Raw genomic sequence first — 17,419 nt, forward strand, 5'->3', positions numbered from 1 at the left:
TGTGACAAATCTATAATCTTTCGAATTTTGTCCCAAATTAAGGACAGCTTTGTGGCTTGACCTTGCACTCAGACTGTCACCAGAGCAACCCGTTTCATTTGGATCCTAACGACAGGCAAAGGAGGTCCTAATTCCCTGCACTAGATTCACATCAATAGGTCCAGGGGTGAACAAAGAGCATTCTGCCACCCTGCCTATACCACTGTGGAACTGAGGGAAAACAAGAGATTTCATAGATCATCCCATGTGAAATAAAGGAATTGTTCCAGTCTCCAAGCAGTTAAGGTACTACATACCTCCTCCTAATTTTTATGACAAAGAAGGAGGTCATTCAGCCCATTGAGTCTGTGCCGGCCCACCAATTCTCCCTGATTTCCTTCCATCTCATTCCTCCACTCATTTCCCTATTCTCTCTCACTCCTCATGATTTACCACCCTACGCAAAGGATCTGTATGGCAGCTCCACTACCCGCTGCATCACGCTGACCTCCAACATCAATGTTTTGTAAAACAGCAAAGCTTGCAAAGGTCAGCTGACTTGGTTAGAAATAGAATCTAAGGCTTCGCATGAGATCCGTTATCAACAACTTCAGTTGTGGCTTTAATTCAACATGTAAATCCTTGCTGGGTACCTGAGCAGGAATCGTATTCAGTCCAAACTTGTTTCCATGGTAGATGTAGACCTTGCCCTGTCCATCATATGGGGCCCCAACAGCAATGTCTTATAAAACAAGAGAAAGGTATTCTGTCAGCACAGGCAAGTACACAGCATGCTGAGTAAAACACTTCCAGACTGCTGGAATCAATCAGCATAAATTTATCCTGTAAAATGCAGCTCGGAAACTATTTCTGCTGCTGTTGGGATCAAGCGCAAGAGGACGATGCTTTAAAATCACAGCCCTGCCAATCACGAGTGAACTTTAGAGACATTTCTGTATGCATTAAGAGGTGGAAGGATGGAACTCTCCCTCTCAAACAGCAGGTGCCAACTTCATTAACCTTTTTAATGTGAGATTGATAATAAATCACCCTCCAGAGTGGACTAAAGGACATAGAGACTGAGCAGGCACATGGAGCTAGGATACAGTTTAACTATGATGCCACTGGCTAGTGGGACAGGCTGAACAGCCTCCTGTGTCTTCTCAGCTTCCCAGCACTGGAGATTTGCTGCTGCATTGTCCTCAATTAGACCTTTGTGTCTGGGATTTGTAAAGGCATCCAGCAATCTCCAGTTGTGTCTTGTATACCTTTTCTCCCACTATGACTGCCATCCTGACCCCAAGGTACATTCAAAATGATGTTGAACAGATGAACAGATAATCAAATTCCACCCCCCCCCCCCAACGCCACACATTCTCTCTTCTCCTCTCTCCCATCAGGCAGAAGATACAAAAGCCTCCAGGCTAAAGGACAGCTTCTATCCTACTGTTATCAGACTCTTGAATGGACCTCTTATACTAAAAGATAGATTCTTGACCTCACGATCTACATTGTTATGATCCTGCACCTTATCGTTTATCTCCACTGCACATTTTTGGCAGCTTTTACACTTCATTCTGCATTATTATTGTTTTACCTTATTCTAGCTCAATGCACTGTGTAATATTTGATCTGTATGATGAGTATTTCACTGTATCTGGTTACATGAGACAATAATAAACCAATACCATCACACACTCTCAATTTGTTGGAAAGTTGCCACAGTTTTCCCAAAACGTCAGCTTTTTAGCTGGGCTTTTTTAGTTGTTGCCCAGGATTGTGGGAAAAACTGTAATTAGAAGGCATAGATTAAGGTGAGAAGAAAAGATTCCAAGGGGATTTGATGGATATTTTTTTTCACCCAGAACAAGCTCCTAGAACAAATGGCAGAGGTGGGTCCAATTACAACATAGGCAGGTACAGACAGGAAATGTTTCCAGGGATATGGGTCACTTGTGGGAAAATGGTTTAGGTGGACACCTTGGTCAACATCGATGAATAAGGCATCTTAAACCTGCTTGGGTTAAAATGTTATCAGCCCTCTGCACTACACTCAACTGCAAGCCTGATAAATGAATTCCAACAGGTTGCATGGCTGTAGAAATTATAGTTCAGTCTCATCCTGTGGTCATTCATTAAGTATGACAGCAGATGGCGCACTTTCTCAAAAAGTTTCAGGGGAAGTGGACACAAGGCTGGATAGAGGAATTGCCATTCAATAAGGCGGAAACAGTTACTCACTCTGCAGTAATTTTTAAAAAATACATTACAAAGTTATTGACTGTAGGAAAATGGTGTATGCATAATGATGACTGATAATCTACAAGGCACTTCCTTAAAGGTTGGCGCAGCAGATTCAACTGGCAAAAGGACTACAGGACTACAGTGCTAGTCTGGGACCAATTGGATTGCTCATGGGGCCAGGCAATCGATCTCCTTCTCTGCAGCACTTTCATAAAATCAGTCACAAAATCAATTCATGTGAAAAAAGGGGGAAATCCATCAGTTTATTCAAGCTTGTGAAATGTGAGCAATCAACTTTATTTAGACCATAAGACTATAAGATATAGGAGCAGAAGTAGACCATTCAGCCCATCGAGTCTGCTCCGCCATTCAATCATGGGCTGATCCAATTCTTCCAGTCATCCCCACTCCCCTGCCTTCTCCCCAAACTCTTTGATGCCCTGGCTAATCAAGAACCTATCTATCTCTGCTTTAAATGCATCCAATGACTTGGCCTCCACAGCCGCTCATGGCAACAAATTCCACAGATTTACCACCCTCTGACTAAAGTAATTTCTCTGCACCTCAGTTCTAAAAGGATGTCTTTCAAACATTAAGTTGTGCCCTCTTGTCCTAGAATTCCCTACCATAGGAAATAACTTTGCCATATCTAAACTATTCAGGCCATTTTATATATTTAAAAAATTTTTTTTGTTTGAGACATTCCGAATGTTAAATTTAGACACAGGACACATCAGAATTCCTTGGGCCTCTCTCCATTGGGAGTGTGCTCAAGCAGAACATCCAACACCAACACAGTCCTAAACCCTGACTGGGGAGATGGGGCTCGTGGTTGGTACTCAGCTTCATATTGAAAGACCGAAATAGAGTGGGCATGGAGAGGATGTTTCCTACAGTGGGAAGTCTAGAGCCAGAAGGAACAGCCTCAGAATAGAACGATGTCCCTTTAGAACGCAGATGAGAAGGAATTTCTTTAGCCAGGGGAGTGGTGAATCTGTGGAATTCATTGCCACAGATGGCTGTGGAGGCTAAGTCATTGGGTATACTTAAAACTGAAGTTGATAGGTTCAAAGTAAACGCGTCAAAGGTTACAGGGAGAAAACAGGAGAACGGGGTTGAGAGGGATAATAAATCAGCCATGATGGAATGGTTGGCAGACTTGATGGGCTGAATGGCCTACTTCTGTTCCTATGTCTTATGATCTTATGGTCTGATGGAAAAGCACTCACAGCTTTAAAAGCAATTTTCTGGCCTCTACCCCACAGAAAGTGCAAGAAAATCCAGGTTTCACCTTGGGACTATGCTGGTGTGTAGACATTGCATATTGTCCCTTTCTAACCACAGGTCTGTAATTGGTCAGCACTGAAAATCCAACATTGGCAATATATGGCTGAAATTGTCTAAAGTAAATTGGCTCACTTCACATGGGAGAAATGTTAAAATGTCTATTGTAAAGAAGCTACTGATGGGTGTTTCAGGTGGAAATATAATCCCACCACACCTACCTCTATCCATGGCATTACAGTTGAATTGTAAGGCCCCATTCCATTGGAATCTTTGAACATAGGCAGGACGAAGCAGACACCGAGTGGAAGTAGGTGCCCCTCAATTTATAACGTTAGTACTGTTTTCCCAGCCTTTGAAATTTCAAGCACAGCTTTTTTTGTGCAACCTATTCAAACACTATCCCGTGATGTGTACCAAACCAAGCAGACTCTCAAACATTTGGCAATGCTTTAGTTCATGGTGCAAGAGACGTTTGGGCTGGTTCTCTATCCTTTAACCTGTTACTCACCTTGGCTCCCTAGGCTGGTACAGCTGATGCTTGAAGCTCCCTGTGTCGGAAATCACAGGCTTGCAGCTCATTGTTTTATGCCAGTTAAACAATGAATCATGAAGGCCTTAATTAGGGTTACCTTCTCTGGTTGTATGTACTCCTAAATGCTTTATCAAATGCACCACCCTGTTTTTCTCCTCACGTCCAATATTATTATACTATTAAATGAAATTGCTCAAAAAGAAACATAAAGGCAAATCTAATTTTTTCTTAAGGAATTTCCAATAGGTATACTTATGGCAGTGTCCAGGGGCTCGTTCTCTCTTGACCCTGGAAGACTGTAAACTCAACCCCAATAACATTCTTCATTTTAAAAGCAACATAATTAATGTTTCAGGTATCTTCTTCTTCTTGGACCCTTGGTGAGTTTATAGGACTAACTCCTTCTTTCATTTCAGAATTTAGATGATAAATAATTTTAACCAAATTGTGACAGAAATTGTGCAAGCCCCATCCCCGGGAATACTTTGTGCATGAATAATACAGACCTACCTTCATACCCATCCTGATTTATGTCCCCAATGTTAGCCACAGCCAGTCCAAACAAGGAGTCCTTGGTCCCATTCAGACGGACACAGTTTACTCGATTCAACCTGCCGGCCTGGTTGATGTAGACGTAGGCAGCACCACCAATTTCTTCCTTTCGGTCAAAAAAGTATGGAGCACCAACTACAAGGTCCATCCACCTGCAAAATAATGTGGAAGGAATGTCTACCCATGAGCCTGCTGACTTTTCCCTAGGCTGCCCTTGATCTGACTATGGTGGAGTCAGCTCATATCTCATTCATGAAAACAGCCATATTGCTTCACTGAGCACCTCCACCCTACCTGCCAAAAGCGGAATTTCCTGGAGGCCAAACATTTGAACCCCAAGTCCCATTCTCATCCCGAATAGTCTGTCTATGTATGGCCTCCTCTTGTGCCATGATGAGGCCACCCTCAAGGTGGAGGAGCAACACCTTCTACTCCATCTGGGTAGCCTCCAACCTGATTGCATGAATATCAATTTCTCCTTCTGGTAAAAAAAAATTCCCTCCCCCTCCCCTCTTCTTCTATTCCTCACTCTGGCCTCTTACCACTTCTCATCTGCCTAACCCCTCCTCCTTCCCTTTCTTCCATGGTCCACTCTCCTCTCCTATCAGATTCCTTCTTCTCCAGCCCTTTATCTTTCTGACCCACCTGACTTCACCTATCTCCTATCACCTTCTAGCTAGTCTTCCTTCCCCTACCCGCACCTTTTTATCCTGGTGTCTTACCCCTTCCTTTTCAGTCCTGATGAAGGGCCTCAGCCCAAAATGTCAACTGCTTATTCATTTCCATAGATGCTGCCTAGCCTTCTGAGTTCCCCCAGCATTTTGTGTTTGTTGCCACACAATACATCACCAATTCAGTTCAAGCACTCCAAGGCTTTATGGTACTGCCTCAACTCACTCAGACTGGATTAAACTCCAAGGTCTTACACTTCCATAGTGAGGCGCCCAGGCAGATCTCAAAAGTTTGGACAAAGAGGCAGATCTTAAGGGAAATGCTAAAGCAAGAAACAGGTCCAGAAATAAAAACATGGAATGCTAGAAATCCTCTTACGGTCTACAGAGAATGTAGTCTATGTATCATGTAGATGGCTTGCCTTGCCCATGCAGTATCTAAGGGATTAGTCTTAATGAAAAGTTATTGACCTAAAAAGTTAACACAGCTTCTTTCTCTGCAGATACTGCTGAGTGTGTCCAGCATTTTCTGTTCTTATTTTCAGCATCTGCTGTTTTCTTTTACTCTTCTGTAGAAATGGAGGCAGAGACGTTTGAAGAGGGAATTTCTGAGCCTAGGATCAGGCAGCCACCGTTGGCAGAGATCAGAATATTGAGGATGCACAAAAGAGGCCTGAATTCAAGGAACGCAGAGATCTCAGTGCAGTTGCAGAGCTAAGATCCGGGAACCGAGACAATTAAGAAGTTCACAGGTTTCCACTCACCCGTCACTGTTGAGGTCCACCGTGGCAACGGAATAGCCGTACGATGACCCGAGTTCCTCTCCCCACAGGATGTGTTCAGGTGCTAGCCTGTTGACACTTTCTTTCCTCAGGATCACCACTGCCCCTCTGTGGTTGGCTCTTGGGGCTCCAGAGACAACACTCAACATGTTCTGTCGAATGAGACTTTTACCTGAGTCGACAGAGAACCCTGAAAGAGGCACAAGCAGTTAATAAACAAAAAAGCACTGCCTATGGAAATATTGGCACGAGTAATGTGCAAGGAAGTTTAGAAACAGAGCATTGGGCATAGAGGACCTGGGTTGGGATCAGTTAGAGTGTCATCAAGAGGATGAGGTAAAGTCATTTATTTTAATAAGCTTGATTAGGCATTGCTCAGGACTCTAATGTAAACCACATTACGTTGTATGGCGCAGGACATATCAGGCGTGTTACCTGAGCCAGCAAATTAAGCAAACATTTGTTAGAAACATAGAGTGGAAAAGGACACTGGGGCCAATCCTAACAAGCTCACTGGCCAGAAACCAATAGGAGTGGTTCTGTCATCTATTTTACCATATTACTCTCCACTCACTTTGCTGGAGGGAACACTGGGTAGACTATAAGCTGATTGCTGTTCCTACCTATATCATTTTCCTAGTCGGGTTAGTAGGAGGCTGAGAGGAGAGTGGCAACAACTAGGTTAAAATAGATCCTAGACATTTGGAAGTGTTCAATGGCCATAGTGCCCAACTTTCAAAGTGTGCAATGATGGAAATTGTTTTTGGCTTTGATTACAAGAGACCATGGTGCTGTATTTGGTCATTTACAGGGTGGGTGAGTTGCCACAGCAACCAGGAACAACCTTCTCCCACTCAAAAAATCTGCATCAGTGACACTGTGTGTCAGTGTTGGGGATCATTTGTGCTTCACTGGAATGTACTATTGCAGTCTGGGTGTCTTAAAATACTTGGTTTTAAACAAATTGCTACAGAGAGACATTATCTCACACATCAGTCCTGGTTTTGCAAGCAGCATACAAAGTTATGTGAAGAATTTTCCACCACTCACTCCTGCTCCCGATGAACCCAGACACAAAAGATAAACTATAACCAGTAATATTTGTTTTCAAGGTTTCCACAGACATGAGTGCTAACATTGAACTTAGTGGCACTAAAACCTACAGTGTTGACAAAGAATGTATTTGACTTAGTATTGGAAAATGCTGATGTAATACTCCATAAACCGTTCAGTGTTCCAGTGGGCAAAGTACCAGCAATGATAGGAAAGGATGTCGGTTCTTAAAGGTTGAATAAATTTTGATCCCAAATTTCCAGAATTTCGTGCAAATGGATGCTTAAAATGTTACTTAAGCTCTCCTGGAAATTATCAACCTTATCCGCTTACGATGGAAGATTCGCTGACTGTTGAAAATTTTCATCAAGGAGCTGGAATGAAGACTAGCCTAAAGACATTGCTCACTCGTGCACTGTGAAATGATTGGTGTATAGGTCCGTGGAATTATTGGAGCCCATCAGTAGTTTTCTGAAAGAAAGGGAAAATCCTACAGACAACTTCAAGACAAGCAACTAGTCCAGGATCTGAATTTATCCCTTGACATTATGGGGCATATGCAAGTGGTAAAATACTTTTTTTTAACGCAACATGTTGTTGGAGTCTGGGACACACTGCTTGCACATGTGGTGACAACCGAATCAATTGTGACCTTCTAGAGGGAAATGGATAAATATATGGTGAGAAAAATTTTGCAAGGCACCAAAGAAGAGGCTAAGGAACTCACAAGAACACCACATGCCAATTGAACTCTTTGAACACTCGCAGAAGTGGAGATGCTGCCTCACATTTCTTATATATCCATTTATGGTTACTGTGCTCACTGAAGGCTCCCTGATTCCCAAAATCATGGTTACAGAAGCATTGGCTATGGGAAAGGAATTAGTGGAACTCCATTTGGACTCCGCTCCAAAGATGTTGCATAAATCACTGATTACAATTGGATTCTGGAAGCAAGTGCCAGAAGCAAAACATCCTCTGCTCAAGAACAGAATACAGTAGCATGGCGGTTAAGCGACTGGACTAACAGTCAGAATAGGGGACAGATCCAGAGGCGTGAGTTCAAATCCCACCACAGCAGGTTGAAGATTTAATTTCAAGTAATTTAATAAATATAGAATTTAAATAAAAAGCTTGACTCAGTAAGAGTAACTATGAAATGACAGGATTATTGTAAAAAGCCATCCAGATCACTAACACTCTTTAGGGAACAGAACCTACCATCCTTACCCAATATGGTCTAAATATGACCAACGTGGTTGCCTTCTCAGTTCAGGAGCAATTATGGTGGCTATTAAAGAAGGCATTGTTTGTGATATCCACATTCAGTGAATGAAGAAAAATAGCATGCGATTCATTTCAGTTTTCAGCACAACCTGTGGCGACTCACTGCATTCCACAATGGAGTTTGTGAGCTCAGTCCTTACTAGTCACATCTGCCTCAGCTCCCTGACTGAAAGAAAGAGTTGTGGACACAGCTCGGTACGTCACACAAACCAACTTCTTCTTCTCCATAGACTCTGTCAATACTTCTCACTGTCGCAGTAAAGCAGCCAAAATAATCCAAGACCCTGGCCACCTGCACATTCTCTCCCACCCACCCCAGCCCCAATTGGGCAGTAGATACAAGACCCTGAAATCATATACCACAAGGCTCAAGGACAACTTCTATCCTACTGTTATAAGACTATTGAATGGCTCCCTGGTACAATAAGATGGACTGTTGACTTCACAATCTACGTCGCTATGACCTTGCATTTCATTGTTTACCTGCACTGCACTTTCTCTGTGTTCTATTATTGCTTTACCTTGTTCTACCTCGATGCGCTGGGTAATGATCTGATCTGCAGAAGCAGTATGCAAGACCAGCTTTTCACTGTACCTCCATACAAGTGACAGTAATCGACCAATACCAGATTTCCAAAAGCTTACAGCTAGGATAGAGACTCGCAGGGTCTCCAACACCAACAGTAATCAGTCATGATGCAACAGGCACTGATTTACTGAGTTGTCTTTTTTTATAAGGTGGAGTGTCAGCAATAGATTAGATTAGATTAGATTATGAGGACATGCAGTTCTCTTTTATTGTCATTTAGTAATGCATGCATTAAGAAATGATACAATATTTCCTCCGGTGTGATATCACAAAACACAGGACAGACCAAGACTAAAAAACTAACAAAAACCACATAATTATAACATATAGTTACAACAGTGCAACAATACCATAACTTGATGAAGAAGACCAGGTCGTGAGCACGGTAAAAAGTTCAGAGTCTCTCAAAAGTCCCACATCTCACACTGACGGGAGAAGGAAGAAAACTCTCCCTGCCATGCCCGGCCACAGTCCCACTCTGAGTCGTCCGAAAACTTCGAGCCTCCGATCAGCCCTCCGACACCAAGTACCGAGCACCATCTCTGCCGAACGCTTTGGCCCCAGCCTCAATCGCCAGCAGTGGGCAAAGCCGGGGATTTTGGGGCCTTCCCTCCGGAGATTCTCAATCGCACAGTAGCAGCGGCAGAGAACCGGGCATTTCAGAAGTTTTCTCCAGATGTTCCTCTGTGCTTCTCACGTCTGTCTCCATCAAAACAGAATTGTGCACGGCATCCTACTTACAAATACGATATCATTTCACCAGAGAGCTGCGCGTGCTGCGTCGTGTCGCTATCTTCTCCTCCCACCCAATAAAATGCATGTATAAGAGTCCTGTATGCCTTGTAGCTCTTGAATATCTGTGTGCTGCTCTGAGGGTCAGTCGATTTGCCTAACCCCTGCTCTTGGCTCACGTCCATCTGGGACTAGGTTCATACTACCCAGATCACACATCACCCTTAAAGCCAGAAGATCGTGAAGTCGTCCATCTCACTGACTTGCTATCCCACAAGCAAAGATAGCTTCTAACATGAACCGATCCCTCACCCAGTTTAATTTCCAGATTTGTTGTTGACGTTGTCTAGCCAGATTGTGTGCACAGGACTTCATATTTGAGGAGCTTTACAGAAGCAGGTACACATACACATTACACATGCAGGGATATGCCCATGTCCTTTACAAACTTAGTGATTATCAGCCGAGTGGGGTAAGTCCTGGGTCTGTACTTATTGGAGTATAGAATGAGGGGGTGACCTTCCTTTAATATATCAAGTCCTAAGAGGTCTTTACAGGATAAATGCTGAAGTTATTTTCACTAGTGAGAGTTACAAGCAACGGGATCCAGCTACAAAATAAGGGGCAGTCATTTTAAAACGAGGTGCAAAGAATTTTTTTCTTTCAGAGGACGGTGAGTCTCTGGAATTCTCTAGGGTGGAGATAAATAAATATTTAAATAGATCGAGGGATTGAGGGTTATGAGGAACGAGCGCAGGAGTAGTTGGTCAGTCACAATCATATTGAATGCTGGGGTAGTCTTGAGGGGCCGAGTAGCCTACTGCTGCTATTTTCTGTGTGTTCTCCCGCCCTCGTACACACAACCCTGCTCCTATCGGTTCAGTGTTAATCCGTCAGTGGTCCACACCCTGTGGAATACTATGTGGTGGGCTCTGCACCTTCCTTCAATGGAGGGATGCCAGGGCAAGGATTGGCCTGTAACACTGGCATCCCAGGATGATGTGCCGTGAGCTCATACATCAAAATGCTCAAAGCCTGATGAACACTGAGGGTCAATGAGAGGTCAGAGGGCTGTGATTCCTTCAGTACAAAGTAAATGGAAGTGGAAAGTGGCCCAGGAACAGGGCTCAGTAGGCAGTGCCCCGGTTCAGTAGGGCAGCTCTGAAAAGCAAGAGGTGCACATCCCAAATGATGCAGCAGTATGCAAGTCTGAAAGTTCACCACAATGTCAGACAAGTAGCAGGGCTTGAGACAGCCGCCCATTATTGACCAGAACATTTCCCCATCCCGGTCTCTTGCAATATTTCCTTTTACAACATGAAGAATGAATGGTACAAAGGCAGGACCTGATTTACACCTGGGAACAGTCAGGTGGGGAAAAGAAATGGGTTCTAGTAATTGTGGATGTGAATTGGCCATAAATATAGCCAGTCTCAGTCTTTATAACTGCTTTTGCGTGAAGATGTGTGCAATGTCAAATGGCAATTAACAATTAAGAAATTGATTTTTTTTTTTGTAAATGCAGAATGTCCTCTGTTCAGTTTAGGGCAGGTTACACCAAGGTGAACAATCTACCTTTCTGGGAGAAGTGCCAGAGAGTCATCCAGCGTGAAAACAGGCCTTTTGTCCACGAGTCCCTGCTGACCGACAACCATCCATTTGCACTAATCCTGTTTTACTCTTCCAGACTCTACCACTTGCCTTCAAACTGGAGGCAATTTACAGCTGCTGAGGAACCAGCCTCGGATACAACTCTCTGATATCTGATCGGTTTTGATACAAAGAGGAAGAAATGTCATTCTTGATAAAACCTCCATTCTTTTTATTCTCATATTTAAGCAAGTACTGATGATAAGGCTCGTACTGTTCAATTATTAAACATTTTATGTGATTCCTCAGTGCAGCCCCAGTAATTTGGTTTGCTGGACCTCACCACATGAGAGGCTCAACTGCCGCTGGTGTTTATTTTCCCTCACACCACATCTACTTTGGGCGTTCAGCCACCACCCACACCACCATTTGTGAAGGGCCCAGGACGCTCATTTGGCTAGCATGACAGGAAATGAACACAATGGCTTCCCACACATATCAGCATATTTCACCTTCAGTTTGCTTGCTTTCTTCCTCAGCTGTTGAGTGAGAATCACTATAGAGTTTTATACATAGTCCTCTGGTGACTATTCACTAGCCATTCTATTGCGGTCAGGCACACTATGTGGCTATGGAGAGAAATCCCAGCTGGTGCAGCAAGATTCCTTTCATCTTGCCTTAGTCCAGGAATGGTGAAATGCTTATTACCATCCCAGTGAAGTCTGGTGAATCTGGAATGATGGACATCTGTCTGACTAAACAGCTAAGAGCAAGGTATTTTAAAAAAAACTGAGATGGGCTTCAAAATACATTGTTTCTAAAAGCTGCCTTGCTGATTCCTGAAGGAAATGGCTTCTTGACTGGACAGCAAAGGATAAAATAAGATTTAAGGGCTGGACAGGAGCTCTGACCGTGAATATACTTAATGAACTATATTAAACTGGTTAATGAACAAGTAAACCAATGGGAAATACAGTACGGAGGCATCACAGGATCATAAATGTATAGTGTGGGCAGAAACTTGATCTAGAGCCGTTTGCTGCAAAACCTGTATTTAATGCTGCCAGTTCATGCACAGCCAGATCCAATTGATGAGTTTTGGAATAATCCATAATCCCAACTCCCTGAAGAACTCCATTGCTTTCCACAGGCCACAGGCAAGAAATGGTTAACATCCACTGAACAAGCAAACAAAGCTCAGATTTGATGCCACATTCAAAAACATCTTGCACTTCCAACTGCTCTATACTCTCTCAGCTCTAAACCAAGCATTAGCAGAACCCATGGACTCAGAGATGGGACAGGGGTTCAAATTCACAAGCTCCTGGCTCATCGGGACAGGCACTGCCAACAAGCTGAACTGACTTCCTGAGCCCTTGTTACATGGTGACTGGGAGTAAAGCTGAGCTTCCTATAGGCACCCAGACTGAATTTACATGCAACTCACTCAGTTTAGTGCACAGTGATTTTATGCCAGTTCAGTTCAATTTGGGGTTAGGTTCAGTTAAGACAAGTGCAGGCTACAGGCGGGAGGAGAAGATGGTGGCGCACCTGCGCGTGCGCAGCCCTCCGGTGAAAAATGATATTGTATCTGTTAAATAGGAGCCGTGGACAATTCTGATTTGATGAACACAGACGTGAAAGCACAGAGGAACATCTGGAGAAATTTCTGAAACGCCCGTTTGCTGCTGTCGTTACCGTGTGGTCGGGAATCTTTCAGAGGGTAGGCCTCAAAATCCCTGGCCTTGCCTGCTTTTGGCGACCAAGAAGGAGGTCGAATCACTCAGACAGAGATGGCGCTCAGTACTCGGTGTCGGAGAGCTGATCAGAGCTCGAACTTTTCGGATGACTCAGAGTCGGATTGTGGTCGGTATGGCAGGGAGAGTTTTTCTTCCTTCTCCCGTCTGCGTGAGATGTGGGACATTTGAGAAACTTTGAACTTTTTACTGTGCTCACAGACTTCTTCATCAAGTTATGGTATTGTTACACTGTTTGTAACTATATGTTATAATTATGTGGTTTTGTCAGTTTTTTTCAGTCTTGGTTTGTCCTGTGTTTTGTGATATCACACCGGAGGAAATAATGTATCATTTCTTAATGGATGCATTACTAAATGACAATAAAAGAGGACTACATGTCTTCATAATCATAAAAACTGTACACTATGCAAAAACATGATCACACTAAGCAAACAACAGGAATTCTGCAGATGCTGGAAATTCAAGCAACACACATCAAAGTTGCTGGTGAACACAGCAGGCCAGGCAGCATCTCTAGGAAGAGGTACAGTCGACGTTTCAGGCCAAGACCCTTCGTCAGGACTCACACTAAGCAAGTGGCTCTCTGTTCACATAACAGATCCACAGAGATCAAAACTGGGATTTAAAAAACATGGTTTCCTTGAAAGACATTTCCAAATATCTTTCCTCTCAGCTAGACTGACCACAAATGCAATGCCCACCTCAACAAAAAAAGGTGAATAGATTATTTGTTGGTGCAGTTTAAAAACAGCTTCTCTCCAAAACTGTACATTAGTTAAATCAAATCAAGCAAGCAAATTCAGTGGCACAAATAACCCTTTAATTGGGAGAATGAATTATTTGCTGCAACTCTCAGATCTCAGCTGCTCCACTGTATGCAACAAGTAAAGAAGGAAACACTGGATTCACAAGGTGCAATCTCATGAGGTGAGGCAGCCATTTTATTGCAAAATGGCAGACTGCTCCAAATGCTCAATGTTTTCTTTCTCACAGTATATCGGGACTTTTTTCAGAAACCCTGTTAACGTGGATCAAATGTTTGATGAGATTCAGCTAAATTGAGTGCCAACAGTTGAATTATTAATTTCACTACATCATTATCACTATGACTATGAACAAGTCAAAATACTCCATACATAGGTACCTCCTGTCTGATTTCCACACCTTATTTATTCAAATATATTCAAGGGAGCCTTGTTTTAACTCCTCATAAAATAAAGGCAATTAAGTGACATCCGTTTATAATCATTACATTACTGAGACTATTGCTTTATGATTAAACCGGGCTGGTTTTGACAGCCCATTATAGATTACATTCATGGTCAGGAGACCAGAATGTGCTTTTCTTTGAGTTATTATCAAATGCACTTTAAAGGTCATTAACTGGGGCCTGAAAGAGGCTTTCAGAAAGAAGTTCTTGATAAATAATCTCTACCATGGTCCATCAACAACATCATGCATTTAATTTGGCAAAATGTCCCAAGACATTTCACAGGAATGACATAAAATAAAATTTTGTGCAGAGAAACAGACAGAAATGTTAAGAGATAGCCAAAGGGCTGATCAAAGAGATGAGTTTTGGAGCTTCTTAAAGGGGAATCAGAATTTACAAGAGGCAGAGAGCTTTAAAGAAGAATTACAGAATTTTGAAGCCCAGGCTACTAAACTCATGGGTAATCAAGAGGTCAGAATTGGAAAATATCTCGGAGGGTGGTAGAGCTGAAGGAGATTACACAGGTAGGGAGAGTGAAGCGATGGAAGGAACTTCAAAGCTGAAGTCCAGTGAGGCACTGGCTCAGCTAACTTTCCAGTCGGCAACTTCTAGTTATGCTTCCAGGCAGCCGACAACTCAATCCTTCGATGAACAGCAGAGCTGTCTGGTCTTGAGCTTTGCACATTTCATTATGAAGACTATCTGAAAGCATTGGCCGGCTGATCAGTAGCTTGCGGTTTGGATTGTCGTGGGGAGGAAAGGGCACTGAGTTCATGGGGAAAAGCCAGCGTAGGTGGGCAGAGAAAGCTGACATGAACAAAAAAGTCAACACACACAAAAAAACTGGAAGAACCCAGCAGGCCAGGCAGCATCTACGGAAAAGAGTACAGTCGTCATTTCGGGCCAAAACCCTTCGGCAGGACTGGAGAAAAAAAGCCCACACCACCACCACCCCCTCACCATTTCCTGTCTCACCTTATCTCCTTGCCTGCCATCGCCTCTCTCTGGTGCTCCTCCCCGCTTCTTCCATCTTTTTGGCCTTCTGTCTCTTTCACCAATCAACCTCCCAGCTCTCTACTTCATCGCTCCCCCTCCAGGTTTCACCTATCACCTGGCGTTTTTCTCTCCCTACCCTCCACCCTTTACATCCACTCCTCAACTTTTTTTCTAAATCTACTTTTTCCATAGATGCTGCCTGGCCTGCTGTGTTCCTCCAGCATTTTGTGTGTGTTGCTCGGATTTCCAGCATCGGCAGATTTTCTCTTGTTCGTTATAAACAAAAGGTCAAAAGCTAGCTTCCCTTTGGCTCGCTCATTCCCGTCATTCTCAGCACGAGCATAACAATGAAAAACACTCTCTCCAGCTCTGCCATTGCATTAAAGGCTCAAAAAACATACCAGAGATATCAGTAAGAGAGCTAGGCCATTTCAGAGGTTCTTCAATATATCATCCTGACTGGCAGAGGTAAAGGAAGGCATGGGTCAGGGAGGAACAGAGCAAGCACATTACAAAATGATAACATCTATACCCCGTTACCAAACCAGTCATAACAGAAAGCATCCTATCTGGATGCATCACGGCTTGGTGTGGCAACTGTTCTGCCCGAGACGGCAAGAAATTGCAGAGATGTGGACACAGCTTAGTCCATCACACAAATCAGCCTCTCCTCCATGGACTTCATCTAACCTCCTGCTGCCTCAGGAAACGAGCCAACATAATCAAATACCCCTTCTCATCCTGGTCATTCTCTCTTCTCTGTCCATTGGGTAGAAGATAGATATGTTTAAAAGCATGTCCCACCAGGTTTAAGAAGAGCTTCTATCCAGCGGTCAAAAGGCACTTGAATAGACATATTGTATGATAAAAATGAACTCTTGACCTCACAACGTGCATCATCATGACCCCTACACTTTATTGTTTACCTGCACTGCTTGTTCTCTGTAACTGTAACATCTTTTGTACCATCACAGTGTACTTACAGTAGGTGTGGAATGATCTGTCTGGATGGCATGAAATAAAAGCTTTTCACTGTATATCAGTGCATGTTACAATAATAAACCAATTACCACCTTGCAACGTGTGAAAGGGTTAACCACACTCAAAGGCTAGCCAAGAACGGGTAGGTGGGTGCTGAGGGTTTTACAGGAGAATGGAATCAAGGGCATGGCAGTCTGCACTGAGCCAACCAATCGAAAACGGAGCAGTGCCATTGAAGAGGTGTTTACTCTGGAAGGTGAGGACTCTCTCTCTGTAAGAATTCCACAGAGGGACAGTTTAATTCTCTACAAAACATGCCTGATGTTCAAAGCCAGCACAGAGGCAATTCTTGTGAGGTTTTTCTTCTGTAATTCATATGGATTTATCAATGTCACATGTACCAAGATACAGTGAAAGTCTTTGTGTGCCATCCAGACAGATCAGCCGGTTAGTTTTGTTTTGGTATTGTGTCCAGGAATCTATTTTTATGTTTTATTACAATTGATGCAAATTAGTACAGTACAGATGAGGAGGCACATTAGCATAAGTGTTAAGTTAATGGAGTTCTGGATGATTGATCTAGGGGCAGCAGTTCAAATCCCACCATGGCAGCTGGAAAATTTAAACTGGAGTGAAATGGCCTTTGTAAGGTGACCATGGATGGTTCTCTAATACCCTTCAAGTAAAAAATGTTATTTTGTCATCAACCAAGTCTGGCGTATATATGACTCCAGTCCTCCTTTCAAAGTCACGGATTCTTTTAGATATTTAGGTGCTATGATCACTAAAAAATATAAGGATTTTTACAAAGCTAATTTTGTTCCCTTGGTAGATTCTATGAAGTAGTTATTTAGTAGATGGCGTCCACTTACATTTTCACTTGTTGGTCGCATCCGTATAGTCAAAATGATGATTTTACCAAAATTTTTATATTTATTTCAGAATATCCCTGTTTTTTTGACTAGGAAGTTTTTTGATCGGATTGATTCTATTATTTTATCTTCCTATAGATGCTGCTTGGCCTGCTGCGTTCACCAGCAACTTTGATGTATGTTGCTTGAATTTCCAGCATCTGCAGAATTCCTGTTGTTTAAGGATTAGTAAATGTCACTTACAAAAGTTGAAAAAGGATGGAGGTCTTGCTTTGCCTAATTTAAGAATGTATTACTGG

General features: G+C 43.0%; 1 protein-coding gene across 4 annotated transcripts in view; it reads right to left on the reverse strand.

The window, feature by feature from the left end:
- Positions 1–17,419, reverse strand: part of LOC134340316 (integrin alpha-6-like) — a 201,604-nt gene that overhangs the window by 61,174 nt on the left and 123,011 nt on the right. For all 4 annotated transcript variants that reach the window (XM_063037396.1, XM_063037395.1, XM_063037397.1 and 1 more), the window contains exons 6-8: positions 6,030–6,237; positions 4,553–4,746; positions 633–721 (exon numbers count right to left, since the gene is read on the reverse strand). In XM_063037396.1, the coding sequence (XP_062893466.1) occupies positions 633–721; positions 4,553–4,746; positions 6,030–6,237 (491 nt within the window). The remainder of the gene's footprint in view (positions 1–632; positions 722–4,552; positions 4,747–6,029; positions 6,238–17,419) is intronic.

The sequence above is a fragment of the Mobula hypostoma genome, chromosome X1, assembly GCF_963921235.1.
Source record: "Mobula hypostoma chromosome X1, sMobHyp1.1, whole genome shotgun sequence".
Taxonomy (NCBI): Eukaryota; Metazoa; Chordata; class Chondrichthyes; order Myliobatiformes; family Myliobatidae; genus Mobula; species Mobula hypostoma.